Source organism: Triturus cristatus, chromosome 8 (genome assembly GCF_964204655.1).
Source record: "Triturus cristatus chromosome 8, aTriCri1.1, whole genome shotgun sequence".
In the NCBI taxonomy this organism is placed as follows: Eukaryota; Metazoa; Chordata; class Amphibia; order Caudata; family Salamandridae; genus Triturus; species Triturus cristatus.
Window position 1 is genome coordinate 353,209,081 of NC_140591.1, and position 15,565 is coordinate 353,224,645.

The 15,565-nt window shown below is 40.5% G+C and overlaps 1 protein-coding gene across 6 annotated transcripts in view; it reads left to right on the forward strand.

The window, feature by feature from the left end:
* Positions 1 to 15,565, forward strand: part of FRY (FRY microtubule binding protein) — a 657,235-nt gene that overhangs the window by 486,337 nt on the left and 155,333 nt on the right. For all 6 annotated transcript variants that reach the window (XM_085621668.1, XM_085621669.1, XM_085621670.1 and 3 more), the window contains exons 36-37: positions 12,587 to 12,669; positions 14,842 to 14,992. In XM_085621668.1, coding sequence (XP_085477794.1) covers positions 12,587 to 12,669; positions 14,842 to 14,992 — 234 coding nt within the window. The remainder of the gene's footprint in view (positions 1 to 12,586; positions 12,670 to 14,841; positions 14,993 to 15,565) is intronic.

Sequence of the window (15,565 nt, forward strand, 5' to 3'; positions counted from 1 at the left end):
CATTTTCTGGCCGACAAGGGGCACAAGGTGTCTCCTTCTAAGCTGCAATTCTGTGTCCAGCGAGTTATTTATCTTGGTCACTCGCTGTCCAAGGAGGGAAGGCAGCTTACACCAGATCGCATCCAGTTAATTGCTAACATGTCAATACCCCAGACACAAAAGGAGGTGCGGGCTTTCATAGGCCTCACTTCATATTGTAGGCAGTGGATCCCTCAGTACGCATTTCTAGCAAAACCACTCATTCAGTTAACCACACAGGAGGCAGCCACATCGACTGTTCTCCCTTGGACTCAGGAACATACACAAGCTTTTGAAAGCCTAAAGGAAGCTTTATGTCAAGCACCTGTTTTAGCAACACCATGTTATAGCAAACATTTTACACTCTTTGTCACAGAACGCGAAGGTACCGCCTTGTCAGTACTCACTCAGGATCAAGCAGGATCACGCAAGCCATGTGCTTATTTTTCCAGTACATTAGATCCCGTAGCTCAGGCTTTGCCTGCATGCCTGAAATCAGTGGCAGCGACAGCTTTAGCAATCAGACAAAGCGATGCCATAGTGTTAGGACATCCATTGACAGTACAAGTACCACATGCAGTAGAGGTTCTTGTGAACCGAACACAAACACAACACTTGACCATAGCAAGACTTACCGGTTATGAACTGACATTGTTTCAACCACACATAGAGATCCGACGGTGTAATACATTGAATCCTGCTACACTATTACCTGTAATTGGAACAGACCCACTAGCTCATGATTGTGTTGAAATCATTGAAATAAAGACGAAACCTAGACAAGACTTGACAGACGTTCCATTGTTAGATCCAGACCTGACGTTGTATGTAGACGGATCGTGCATGAGAACAAGTACAGGAGATTTAGTGGCCGCGTATGCAGTCACAACAGACACTAAAGTTATTGAGACAAATTGTATAGATACTTTGTCAGCCCAAGCAGCAGAACTTATTGCTCTAACGCAAGCCTGTATTCAAGCCACAAATAAGAAAGTTAATGTATACACTGATTCACGTTATGCATTCGGAGTTGTACACGACTTCGGCGTGCTGTGGCGAGAGAGAGGTTATTTAACTTCCCATGGTGCCCACATTCAGCACGGACCCCTCATTCATGCTTTGTTAGACGCAATACATCTACCCACTGCTATATCGATTATGAAATGTAAAGCACACACGAAGGTTACTGATATCATTTCTCAAGGCAATGATTTAGCTGACAGAACAGCTAAACAGACTGCTCAGAATCGCACATTAGACATGACAAAGCCAATAGTTCAGACACCAACACAGTGTATGACAATTAAGGATCCCGCACTTGACGTAATTGACATACAGACACATGCCACAGCAGAAGAAATAAAGAAGTGGACTGAACTAGGAGGGATCCAGACAGATCAAGGATGGATGACGAAGGAGAAATCTGTATGGTTTCTCCCTGATTCCATGGTTCAAGCCATTATAGCTACAGTTCACAGTCCAGCACATTTAGGAGAGAAGGCTATGCTAGACAGCATTCAGCACATTTGGTTCAACAAACATTTACGAGCAGCAGCTAAACAAAAAGTTCGTACCTGTATGATATGTTGTCAGTTTAATCCAGGAAAGGGTGTTCCCGTAGAGCAGGGTGGATTTCAGCCTCCTGACCATCCTTTTGAAGTCCTCCAGATGGATTATATTCAGATGGAACGTTGTCGAGGATTCAAATATGTTCTCGTAGTTGTCTGCGCTCTCTCCCGTTGGACAGAGGCGTATCCCGTATCAGATTACACTGCCCCGACTACTGCCAAGCAGCTAGTTCGAGAATTCTTCCCACGGTACGGTTTACCACGTGTTGTATATTCAGATAACGGCCAGCCTTTCTCATCCGAATTAATGAAACATGTCTCGCTTTTGTTGGGATATCAGTGGAAATTCCACTGTGTCCGACACCCCGAGGCAGCAGGTCTCGTGGAACGACATAATCAACTTTTAAAAATCAGATTGTCTAAAATATGTCAGGAAAAAGGTGTGGACTGGATAGTAGCCTTACCAGTTGCGCTATTTTACATGAGAATGGTAGCACACTCTCGAACAGGGCTATCCCCTTATGAGGTGATCTTTGGTAGACCACCGAATATGTGGGGGACGCCTATACCCCGTAAAATAACTGATGTTGACTGTAATATGCTGACAGATTACCTGGCTTCCTTGATGTCTGCACTACAATCTTGTCGTTCACAGGTAGTCGCAGCTTTTCCCGACAACACCGAGGTGAAACCTCATGATGTAATTCCCGGCGATTATGTTCTCGTCAGGAATTTCGATCGGAAAACCCAACTGGAGCCAAGGTGGAGGCTTCCTAAGTTGGTCCTGCTGACGACCAGAACAGCTGTGAAGATCGAAGGGAGAAAAGGCTGGGTGCATTCCAGCCATATCAAGAAATTTCATGGACTTCCTCCTGACACAAACAGTACTCCCCGTGTGTCTTCCCCCATTGACTCAAAGCTACCTTTGGCTGAAGCCAGTAGCACCGAACTCTATAAGCAGAAACTCAGGTCCAGATCCAAACTGTCGGACGATTTGATTGTTTAAGTCCTCTCCAAGGTGAAGCGGTTGAATCTGTCCCGACATGTATCCCTTAGGTCTGAATGATGTAGAGTCCAGAATCATAATGAAACGACATGCTTATTGTAAATTACTGCGTAGCCACTGTATTGTGACTTTATTAATTTTGTTTTCCTTGAGTTTTTTAATAGTTACTGCAAGCATATTGTTGCATATGTATTATCCTGTTTCTAAACGTGCTTTCAATATAACTGATGAACATTCTTTTAGTGAATTACCCCCACATGAGTTGTCCTATAGACTTGCGCTGCGCAACAACACATTCATTAGTATGTTACATCATTCCCATCAGACTAGTAATGCCACCAATTGTTGGGTGTGTGGCCGACTCCCTCCCTATCAGAATAACAAAGGAGTTCTGCCTTTCTTTCCACATCCGTTCACACACAATGGCTCCTGTGGAGCATGGTTTAGTTTATTAAATTCCATAGACCCAGACACAGCAGTTTATCAACAACATTGGATATGGGGAAATCTGAATCTAGTTTTATTCAAAGTCTGTCACCCCAATAAGGAGGGTCACCCCAGTAGAACAGGAACTGATTTAGAAAATGAAGTGTATAAATTAGGTAATTTTACGCCTAATCTTATGATTTTGAATGTCAAAACCGAAGTTGAACTAATTCTGCCCACTATGTCTGTATTTCCAGTTAAGGGTGAATTATGTGTAAGAAAAGTTGGTTCCATACACATGGGCCATAGCCAATGCGTTACTACAGTAGAATATAGTGATCAAGGTAAATCTTCATTTAGAGCTTCTCGCCATTCTTACTTTATATGTGGTCAGACGGCATATATGCGTCTGCCTCTAGATTGGGATGGTACCTGTTACATAGCATTCCTTTTGCCACCTGTTTTCCTAGCTCCCCCTGATTATTATCGAAATGTTCATTTAGTACACAAAAGAGAGCGTAGAGATCTCCCAGTTGTCGATTATACTGAGACGGCATGGGACAAGTATGTAGATTTCAATAAAGGTATCTTTCCCTATATAGGTACAATATCAAATAGTAAGCTGATACGCAGACTAACCAAGACTCTTGAAGCTGTAGTAAACGAGACTATAGCCGCCCTAGGCAATCTGACAGAGGAACAATCAGTGATGAGAATTGTTGTTCTCCAGAATCGTCTTGTCCTTGACGTCATCCTGGCCGATAGGGGCGGAGCTTGCAGGGTCATCGGATCCAGCTGCTGCATATTCATACCAGAAAATTCGCCATCTGTATATAAAGCTATAACACGCCTTCATAAGATTGTGAGCCAGATACACGAGAATCCAGGTACTTGGACGTGGTCCGGGTGGTTTTGGAGTGTGATATCAGCCTGGGGATGGAGAGTTCTATCCTTCCTAGGTATTGGCCTTCTTATGCTCTTCAGTTGTTGTTTATGCCTGCAATGTGGACCAGCGATTTGTGGTCTGTGTGCCACATCATGCATTCCATATCACAGTTCTCGTTCAAAATACCGGAAGAAGAAGGAAGAAGAAATGATGCTCCATGAGCAAATCGATGGAATGATGAAGATTGATATCTCTTGAAGGGCAAGTAGGGGACAAGGAGGGAATGTGGAAATGTGGATTTTCCTGATCAGTTATGTCCCCTATCTTGGACCCCAACGGTTCTATATGCATGTTACAAGTACATGTATGTTCCCTCCAGTTCCAGTTTCTAAGAACGCAAATATATGTGTGTCTACCGTCGACATGTTCTCTGTCAGATCCGCCATCAATGGGCTGGATATTCGATTCCTAAGTATGAAAGGCCACCGACTTTATATGGCTAAGTTACTCCATTTTTACAGTTCAGGCAAGTAGGCCCGATTCTGTCCTCAAAGCCTTTCCCTGCTCTCTGTCTCTGACAGCTTCAGCTTGAGCTCGCATCTGTATCCATGAACTTTGTCCTACTCCCTGTGCAGCTAACGGTGCCTGCCTCGGCCAGTTTTCGCCTGCCTGCCAAGAAGCTGTATTTCACCTTCGAATTATCTATTTTGCTCCTCAGCCGATGCATTCCTGTCTAGTGATTTAGGTAAACATTTCCTTTAGCTCACAAGCAAAGGACTCAGCCTTTCCGTCCTCCTGCAAGTGATTCATAGCCCTGCTGCCATGGAAAGTTTTCTGCCTCTCGCTTCTCATATAGACACTTAGGCGTTTGTGCACGCACACAGTCAGTATAGACTAGATTCTGTCCGAGAGTCCTTCCTTGTGGATAACATAGTTCTTTAAACATAGGATGTTAGATATGATTTGGGATTAGGTTGACTTGACCCCCCAGACTTCTCGTCTCCACATGTAGAGCTAAATGTCAAGTCCCCTTCACCCCCTAGTTGCACGTCACTCACACGTCATGCTGCTGCGCGCGCATCTATGCCAAGTATTATCTTATAGATCCACCTATGTCTGATAATCCTAACCAATCATGTTTCTTTTATTCCTTATTACGCCTAGTTTCGATTACATACCTGTTATGTCACTTTTCTTATCAAATGTTACGCCTTCTACATTCGTTTCATTGTAATGTACTTATTATAAAAATGCATGTCTGTCAATAAAGTATTGTACTTCACTTCCTGAACCCTCGTGGTGACGGAACCTGAAGGCCGCGACTCGAGTCGGCCATTTTTGATGGAATAAAGCCCATTTAGAAAACCTCTTATACCACGGATTCTGCCTCTTGTTATTTTGAGCTATTTTACTTTATTTTAAGATTCCGTATGAAATTCAGTCCGGTAAAGAAGATTTTATTTACCACACCACTAACGTTGCGTACACGAGGACAGTACTCAACCTAATTTCTGATTCGACGCTAAAAAAGCGCCCTACTAGCTACTGATCATCTGAGATCGTGAGTCAAAGGTAAAATTATCATTAATATACAAATCCTGCTGCCATTACCATAAGCGAGAAGGTAAATTTCCGACTCTAAGTATGAGGGCTCTAAAAAAACTACGCTCACGGACAATCTACATGAGACGTATGGGGACAGATGCAGCGGTAAGAAAATCTGTTGACAAATCAATAAAACCTGGTCAAATATCAAGTACCCCAGCTATAAGTCAATACTTTTCTACCCTCTCTAAGAAAAAGTATCTATCTCCATATTCTACTGATGACCAAAAAAAGCTGGTTTCTTCAATAAATAAGGTTGATCACGATTCGTTACATTTCTCAGATCAGAATCAAGGTCAAATAACAACTGAAAGTAATTTGGCAAATTTCTCTCTTTCGGAAGAATGTCAAAAATCACTCCCTGATACGTCCCAAATAACATCTATAACACCTATAAAAAATCAGGGCAATGACTTATTCTTCGATGCATCTGTAAACCATAACACGAAATCCAAAGAAGAAAAATCTGAAATATCACTAAGTCAAAAACTCCCATTAACCAGTTCACCAGAAAAATCGCCCAACCTTTATTCTAATCTGGCCAGCTTATCAGACCATAATTTTATAAATCCAAATTTTGAAAACACAGTCTCTCCTCTGTCAAAAGCACTTTTTTCATTGCAAGAAATTTTGGAATCAGTACTAACTCATCTTGGTCAAATTTTGGCTAACTCGGATGATACTTTAGATGTACAAATAGGAATACTTAAATTCCTGGTTGAAGGAAAAAAGAAAAAAGATCTAACTAAAGTTTCACCAAAACAACCCGGAGTAGTCAAATCACAACAAATAGATGATTTTCACAAAAAAGGAAGTGCAACCCCAAAACAACAGGAAGCAAGCACGCAAACGAACGACGTACTAATAATTAACACCAAAAGTAAGGGACAAAGAAATAAGGAAAAACCTCTTTCTACATATTCACTCAAAAAACTGTTCAAAGAAGAATCAGAAACCATCACCGAAAATAAAACTAAACATTACCCTATCTTTTCGAACAAAGTATCCGATAATAATTGTGATCAGATAATCGGGGAAAATAAAGCAGAAATATCAGGAGTTACTGCTGAACAGGATGTCAGTCAAGGAGGACATGCAGAAAAAAGTAACACTAGGGAAAAAGTAAGGGGGAAGAAGAAGAGAAAACCCTTGAGGAGAATACAGAGAAAAAAAGGGAATAAGCTTAAATTCCAAAAAATCACTCCCGTAAACTTGGTGAACTCTCCAGAAATTCAAAAAATACCATCAGGAAAAACCTTAAACCCAAATGTAGACGTATTTTGTCCTTCGATAGAAAATAGATCAACAACGCAAAATATCACGGATATAAAAGAACTGCATGATAATAAATCTCAATCATGGGAAGTAAGTCCATCTAAACACATAATTATCGAAGAGTTATTCCCCTCAGATAAGGAGCCGTTCAATCGTGGTAGAATAATCAATCTCTTACAAGAAATACCATCCCTGAACACTCTGACAAGTAAAGAAATTGACCTAGTACTCTTTCCAACAAAAGAAAATAACAAACTAGTACAGGTATCCTTTTATTCCCCAGTTTTGCCTGGAATAATAATCAGAGAGAAGGAAATTCTTCACAAAAATGGTTATGATGTAACTTGGATGGAAGATCTTAGAATCAACAACCTAAACAAAGGCACATTAGGACAAACTAATAGAAGAAAAGAAAACAATAGATTTAATTGGGGAGACCCACCATCAAATATCATGAGGAAAGATTCACTTAAAGTACAAGTAATTCAGGGTGAGAGGTCAGTATGGTCCCGGAATTCTAGCTTAAGTATCAATGAGAACTCAATAAAATCGTGGGCATGGTTATCAGAAACCTTAAACAGCAAAAAAACGGCGAATCCACAACAACATCAAGTTTAGCAAAGGTCTGACGTTATTGTCCTGGAACCTGGCAGGGAAAAATGAATTAAAAATGAAACATGCTATCAAAAACTCCCCGGATATCATTGCCCTCCAGGAAACATGGTTAATTAATACCTTTACTCAAAAAGGATACTATGTATATGAAACATTGGCAAAAAGATCTAGAAGGGGACATGCTAAGGGTGGTCTGGCAATATTATTAAAAGAAGATCACTCTTGGTCACAGGAAATAATCGATACAAACTCAGACAATTTACAATGTTTAAAAGTATCCCTTAGAACTCAAGCGTCAGCCAAACTTGAAAAAATATTACTATTTAATATCTACGCACCTCCCAGTAATAATAATGATTTGCTGTTTGATCGCCTAATGGAGATTATCACCCATATCATTGAAGATCAACCTCAATCTCAATATCTTATAATGGGTGATTTGAACGCTAAAATTTCAAACTGTGAGATAAAGAAATGGGCTCGTCTTTTCAAAGAGGAATCTTTGGAAACATCACTTCCTGAATTCCCAAAAGGATCTAAATCAGATAAGAGAGGACGCGTACTACTATCTTTTCTCTTCAGCATCAATGGGACTATATTAAACGGTAACATCAACGGTGACATACCAGCAGCATACACACGGCAAGGAAATGGATCTCCTTCTACCCTGGATTACTTTATATGCGGGATTGAAGCAAAAGAACAAATGACTCCACTCTCAATAATATTCAAGGCAGAAAGTGATCATGCTCTTCTATACCTTTCAACCCATTGGATTGCACAGTCCTCTTCTTATAATCAGCCAATATTTCCTAAAACAAAAACAGAAGTAAACATAACAAGGCGTCGCATTTATTGGGGGACAGAAAATCTGGACTATCTGAGGTTGTTAATTTCCGAAACCAAGATATTGACCAACATATATTCCGATGACCCTATAAAGAATTTCGAACAATTAACGAATAATCTCAAACAAGCTTTACAAACTAAGTTAGAACATAGCAGATCAGTAAAAAGTAAATGGAGAAATAAGAATAAAAACTGGAACCAACCAGTCGTAAAACAACTCAATAAGCTGATACGTGCACAGTATCTGAACTTCTCGTCAGCAAACAAAAAGGAAATCAATAGATTAAAGAATCAAATACGACGAGAAAAAACTAAACAGAAAAAACTGAAACAGGACTTCAATTGGACTGAAATCCAACAAGCAGCTAAACAAAACAACCAGCGCAAATATTGGTCACTGATTGCAATAATGACGGGATCAAAAAAAAAGCTGGAGGCAACTCCTGTTTCAGAGGAAAACTGGGATATCTACCTCCGTGAGCTATATAAAGAGAATACGTCTATTAATAATGAAAAGGCGGGTGAACAAATTGCGGAAACTAAAGATATTAAGATCAACAATACATCGGCAATATCAGTCTCTATGAATATCAGGAAGGCAAGGAGCACGGGTGCATCTGGCCCCGATCAGATACCTATCAAGGTCTACCAAACTGAACATAAAGAGTGGGGACTGGTGCTCTCGCCGCTATTTAACTATATATTCGATAGTGGTCAAATGCCAAACTCCTGGAAAGGAAGTATCATAATCCCGATTTATAAAAAAGGAAAAAGAAACATACCGGGAAATTATAGGCAAATTGCCCTCATGGATGCAGCCGGTAAGATTTTTGCAGCAGAAATCCTGGATAGGCTGAAAAATTGGGCCTTTTCATCGGGTCTAATCCCTAAGTTTCAGTCCGGATTTCGCTCAAACCACTCAGTCACTGATAATGTAGCAATCTTCCAAACTATTTTAGATAAGTACGCAACAGGGAAAAAACAAATTATTTACGCAGCGTTCATTGATTACTCGACAGCTTTCGATCGAGTGGACAGACCGACCCTGTGGTCAAAGCTAAGAAGAATGAGCATTCCGGAGCAGCTATTGCAGTTGATAGTAAATCTACACAGTGACACCTGGTGCCGTGTCCAAATGGGGAGTGACAAGGGCCTATCGAAGATAATACGAACTTCAAATGGCCTGAAACAAGGGTGCCTCTTGGCTCCAATTTTATTCTCACTGTATTTAAGTGACTTACCTTCCCAACTGCAGCAAGGGATATGCATCCCTCCTAAGATTGCCACTGAATATATTCATTCCCTGCTGTACGCAGACGATATAGTCATGTTTGATCAAACACCATTCGGACTACAAATCTTTTAGATATTCTATTCAAGTACTCTATAAAAAAATTTTTCATCCCAAATACAAACAAAACTAAAGTGGTTGCTTTTTCAAACCGGAAGTTGGGTGGTGAGAAGTTAGAACAAGTAACGGAGTATACATATCTGGGCAGAATTTTCTCACAAAATATGAGTAACATCAACCAAATTAATCATCTGAAAAGGAAAAGTGACCTACATGCCGGGGCTTTGTCCCGCTTATACTTAGCTACTGGACAAAGGCATTTCTCTGCACTAATTCAAGTCTATCGAGCCAAAATCACACCGGTCTTGTCTTACGCCTCGGAATATATTCCTTTTAAACAATGGACATATATGGACTCAGTTGAAGGTAAAATATTGAAAAAACTACTGAGGATTTCTACACCTACCCCGGTACAAGCTTTGAGACTTGAATGTAACATCACGAGTGCATATGCGGTAGCCACTGCTAGTATTATAAGGTGGGCCTATAACCTTCTTCACTCAAAAGAAGGTACTCTAAGAAATTTACTAAAAATAGAGACATTTGAGACTAGCTCTACCCACATTACCTTTTTAACAAATATGCGAAAGGCCCTACAGCTTGCAAAAGTTAGTGTGGAAATTTTGTCTACATGGTCACCAGCCCAACTCAAGCTTTTTCTAAAAAATTTCACTACCAAACTGAGCTACGAGATTGACCATTTACATTGTAATAGACTATCATTATATAAGATCTATGCAGCCTCCCAGGAATACAAACAATGCCAGCCTTATTTAGAGTATTCACTTCAACACGGTGCAAGGCGTGCAATTATGATGTTGCGCCTGGGAATACTTCCTGTACAAACCTTTACTTCCTCCTGGAGGCCTGATAGCTCTGCCATTTGTACCCTCTGTCAAGGGGGCAACCAGAATTTGGAACACTTACTTTTTATATGTCCAAATGCAGAAATTGTAAACGCAAGGTCAACATGTCTTAGGCCCGTCTATCGGTCCTGTAGGATCGTTAAATCAAAAGACTTTTTATTATTATGTAAAAATCCTCCTAATGAAGTCATCTGTTATAGAATTTTTAAGTTTTTGAAAATTTCATTGAAAATGTATTAAATGGAAAGTATAATGTATATTTTACTTTGTGGTCCTCGAAAGAGTACCGTAACAAAAATAAAAACTTTTTGACTTGACTTTTTGGCCTGTATAAAAGCCCCTCTCCAGTTTCCTTATTACAGTCTAGTTGGAACGTCTCTAGGCACCTGTAACAATCAAAAGATGTTGCATTTCAGCTGTAATAGCATATTACAGTTCAGTTGTGACACCATAATACCTTATGCAAGCAGCCAATGTGAAAGGCATGCCACAGAGTATAGTTATATAAAGGAAACCAGAACTAGCTTTTCTTTCTTCTGATCTGTTTTTTCTAAAATGAACAGTGATCAGCAGAAAGAAGACAGTTATGGCAAAAATTTTATTTTTGCATACTATTGGCCAGTACAGGAAAGAGACTCTCTCTGAATGCTTGTACACATTCTGAGCTACAGCATTTTTTTTAATACAACTTACATTAAACTGATTTTAGTATCCCTTTGTAATAAATTACTGACTGCTTTTTGATGCGTTTAATTTCACCTTACAGCAAGAAACCAAGGATTTAAGTGCTTCGTTGGAAGCATAATGGTGTGACCATGTGTTATAAGGAATAAAATACCGTCTGCCATACGTTGAAAGGATACTGCAAGTTACCTCAATAGTTCCATGACCTTATAAATCAACACAGCATTTGGCCTTATTCCTCTAGAATGTCCCAGAACTAAGTGACTTGCCAGATCCTTACGATGTAAGGCAGGGACTCCTTTATCTCATATATTCTTTGTAGGAAAGGCAGTAGTTGCTTGAAACTGTCCTCCACCAAGGGGGCAGATTCAGGAACATAATCACAAAAATAGGGACTGAACAATTGTAGTGTTTGTGCTGTACTGTTTATTCATGACAAATCGCAAAATATTTTGGTTTCAGACAAGGTGGACAGTGAAGTTCCTTTTGTGCAGTTAGATCCCAGCTCTAACTGTTCCAGTGCAGATCTTGTAAATATTCTTTGTGGAATTAACATTACCAAGTGCACAGGCAACTAATATAAGACATAAGATGTTAGTAAATGTTAGTGATCTTGATATTACATTGAAAAATCCTCATTGCAACATTTGTCATTAGAGTCTCATGCTGTTATTAGGAGGACACTGGAACTAATGGCCGCCAAGGTCGGAGGGCCAAAATCAAACGTGTTACTGAAAGCCAGCCTGGTCCTTAGTTTGTGGGTATTGGTATTTTGACGCATCAGTTGGGATGGTCTTCATGTCTAATGCCCAGTTCTTAAATTTGAGGACCATTTAATCATTAATGTTTTATTTTATAGCAATGCAACAAGAGAAGATTCCCTTGACCTCAGTTTATTCTTTTAATAAACTCCTGATCACAGTTTTCGCATTGTGTTTACAACAAGAAAACAAATTCAAAATACTTTTTCATGACTGAGCCCTCACCCGCTGCTTTTCTGGTGTGATTTCTTTAGCCTGCACTCCTTGCTTTTCAGTAAAGTAAAAGATTAAAACTAGCCAGGGTCTGGCTGAGATTCTCAGAAGCATTTGCAAATTTAAATGTTGGGGGACTCTGTGATGGTTTTACCAAACCTGCTTTTAACACTGTACAGGGAACACTCATTTTTCTCTGAAATAAATGAATGAATTTCAAACGTATAAAGCTCACTGCCACGCGCAATGGGGTATCCTGGCGCTAACCACATGAATGAAAATCTAGAGAGGGACTGGCTGATTCTCAAACGGTCTTAAAAGGTCATTCAGGTATACAATGTCAGCATCTCTAGTGTGAAAACAATGTGGTACAGCTGCAGCTTGATGTGCGCTGGCAAGAAGCACCTTTAATAATTGATGGCTACTGAAAAAGGCTTTTAACAGAGTGCCCTTGTATTTGAAGGTTCAGCAATGTAATCCGAGCGCACTCTCGACTGGAGTCAAGATACAGCAATAGTTCTGGAGGATCCTATGATGATGACAAGAGTAAGTATTGTGTGTGGAGGTTACCAGTTTACTTTTGTGTGGTGTTTGAAGAGGGTTTGAAAAATAACAAATGGCAAAGTGTTACACACAATACAAGAAAAGCAACCCATTCAGTTTCAAAAGAGTCTAGGGCACAGAAGTCACTGCAAGGTTCCAAATAAGTTTTGAGTATTTTTCAATCCCTGTTTCAGAACTCCTGTACTCTGGGTTCATTTTCATTAGTTCATGCTGTTCTCTTATTCGCTGTTTGTCTCTCAGTCCTTCCTGTTGTTTCTCTTTAAGCATTTTCTATTTGCCTAAATGGTTTTTCTTTTAGTCTCACTCTGGCTGGCTTTCTGTGTTACCCGTCCATAGCTTCTCTCTTTTCAAAACCAGTGAGCTTTAATCTCTTCCCCCTCCTCTGTTACCTGCCGCTCAGCTTTTTAAGGAAACTGCTTATGAATAAGCCTGTCACGGTCTCCTCTGATCCTTCTCTCTCTTTCTCTGTGTTTTTCCCGGTGTCTTTCAGTCACTTTTCCTCCCTTGGTGGCTTTCTACAAGTCACTCTCCCTCTTACTGTGAATGTCTCCGATGTAGAAATTTCCTCCTTTGATACAATTACTGTGTTTGTTTGTGTGTGTGTATAGCCATATATTTTACATTATGTGTGTGTGTGTGTGTGTGTGTCAGTGTGTGTCAATTTCTTGTCTGTATGGCTTTCTGTGTATTTCTGTGTGTTCATCATTTTCATTCTCTACTACATGGCGCTGTTGTCTGTGTCATAACACTGAAATGCCCCTGGGTGTGGTGGGAGATAGCAGAGGAGTGCTGGAGTGTCCCTTTTATTTGACGGTTTTCCTCACCCACCCGAAGGGGGGTATGCTTCATCATAGGGTAAACTCCTCGCAATGTGGGCCTGGTCACAAAGCGGGCTACAACCCCCTCTCTGAGAGGAAGGAGCAAGGGATGTTTTAAGTATGGGAAAAGAGGGATACTAAAACCTGAAGATGAGCAGGGTGTGGTGGGGTTGTGCAAATGTTTGTGAAAGTGTATGAGAGTTAAATCAAACTCAGAGGACACCAAAGAATTTATGGCGGTATTCCAGGGCTAGGATTAAAAGCGAGACCTATAGCAGGAGTGGATTAAACCTGTCGTAGTGTTGTGATGGTGTGTGTGCCATTCCTTCGCTTTCTGTTTCCCAGATGTCCATTAGTTTATTTTAGTTTGTTACTGCTTATATGTCTCTCACTCGCTTCTCTCTCTGTTTCTCCAAACCTCCTTCAGTCACTTCCTGTCCTCCTTCTCTTTGCCCTTCTCACTCAATCTTTTTCTCTTGCACACTCATTCTCCCTCTCTGGTCAGTTCTGTTCGTCTGTCAGTCTCTATTGATGATTCGGTTTGTGATAATTATTCGTTCTCCATCTAGTTCTGATTGTTCGATCCCTCTGCCTCTCTTATGTGTCCTGGAGTTTTTTTGTTTAATAGCCTGTTTCTGTGTACTTTGGTGTTCAGTGTGGAGTACAGGGTCATCACTCCAGCTCCTTGTCCAGTCTGTAAATGAGCACATTCCTTGTGCCATTGAAAAGACCTGACTGTTGTGCTGTGGATGGGAAGGCATTATCTGCCAGTCTGCCCCTATCCGTGGTTTCCAATTCCTGTCAGGACCTATCCCACCCTACTGATTCTGTGCTTCTTCAGGTTCTCGAGGAATTGATAAGTCAAATTTCCATAGGCTGAAATTACATAGAGTAAATGCTGTACAATAAAAACATACCATGGCATTCAGTTATTTCTAGAATGTAGGGACAGCTACGACCCACCTGGTCTGTAGGTCTGTAAGCCTGCAGGAGAGTCTTTAGGAAGACCCGGGGTTGTGTCAGTTTTCTTTGAGGTCACTTTGATTATAGAAGGTGTTTTTGTAAGGTGAGTGAGTGAGCAGCGAGTAACAGTGACAGTGCTGAGTAACAGTGACCACTTTACCACGCCTGCATAATAAGTAAATGTGCATTATCTAATCTTAGAAAAATCTAATTAACTATTCACCCTCCCGAGCAACTAAAAGAAGAAGCAAATCTATTAGTTCAACACAATATGATATAATCTTTTCCAAAATTAAATGCAAAAAAGAGATGAAATGGTTTTTTTCATACCTTTATTTTTGCTTTGACATGGTATTGATGTTTTACATTGCAGATGATCCGGTTTCACCATACACTAGCTGGCTGTTGACTATTGTAGAAACAAACCTACCACAGCCATTACCAATGCCCGCAAATGGTGGGTGCTGGGCCCCGCTGGTGGATTATCTCCCGGAAACTGTCACTCCACGAGGGCCACTTCACAGGTGAGACAAGAAATCAAAAAAGAAAAGTCTCTCGATGTACAGGTTTTTGGATGGCTGCCTTTCTTGCTGATAAGAGCCAGACAGCTTGCATTCCCGGTGCTGTCTCCTCTGCCTATCCTCCCACGAATGTGCTTGCCTCTGAATTAAGATAAGACTATTGACGTGCCTAATACTCGTTGGAGATGAAGAAGGAATGCTAGACTGGCCATAGCCCTCAAAAAGACTCCTGTTAGTCTGTGATTCTTTCTTTTGGCTGTTTCTACTGTATTTTATGTTTCTTCATAAGTGAATTCCTACACATTAGAATCCGCCCAGGCGCTGCCAACATACCTTCAAAAGGTGCTCAGAACATCCAGTAACTCAACAAGCTTCATAAGTTATCTTGGCCCTTATTTATCAGAGGATGGAATGCGGTCAAAGGGTCTTATTTGGAAGAACTTTGAAAACAAATAGCCAAATTAATTCCTGATGAAGTTTTGTGAAATCAAATTAATTAGAAGCATCGGTTCTGGCCGCGATATAGCTAGACATGAACGGCCTCAGAGTAGCAGCGCTTGCTTTAACTTGGACCTG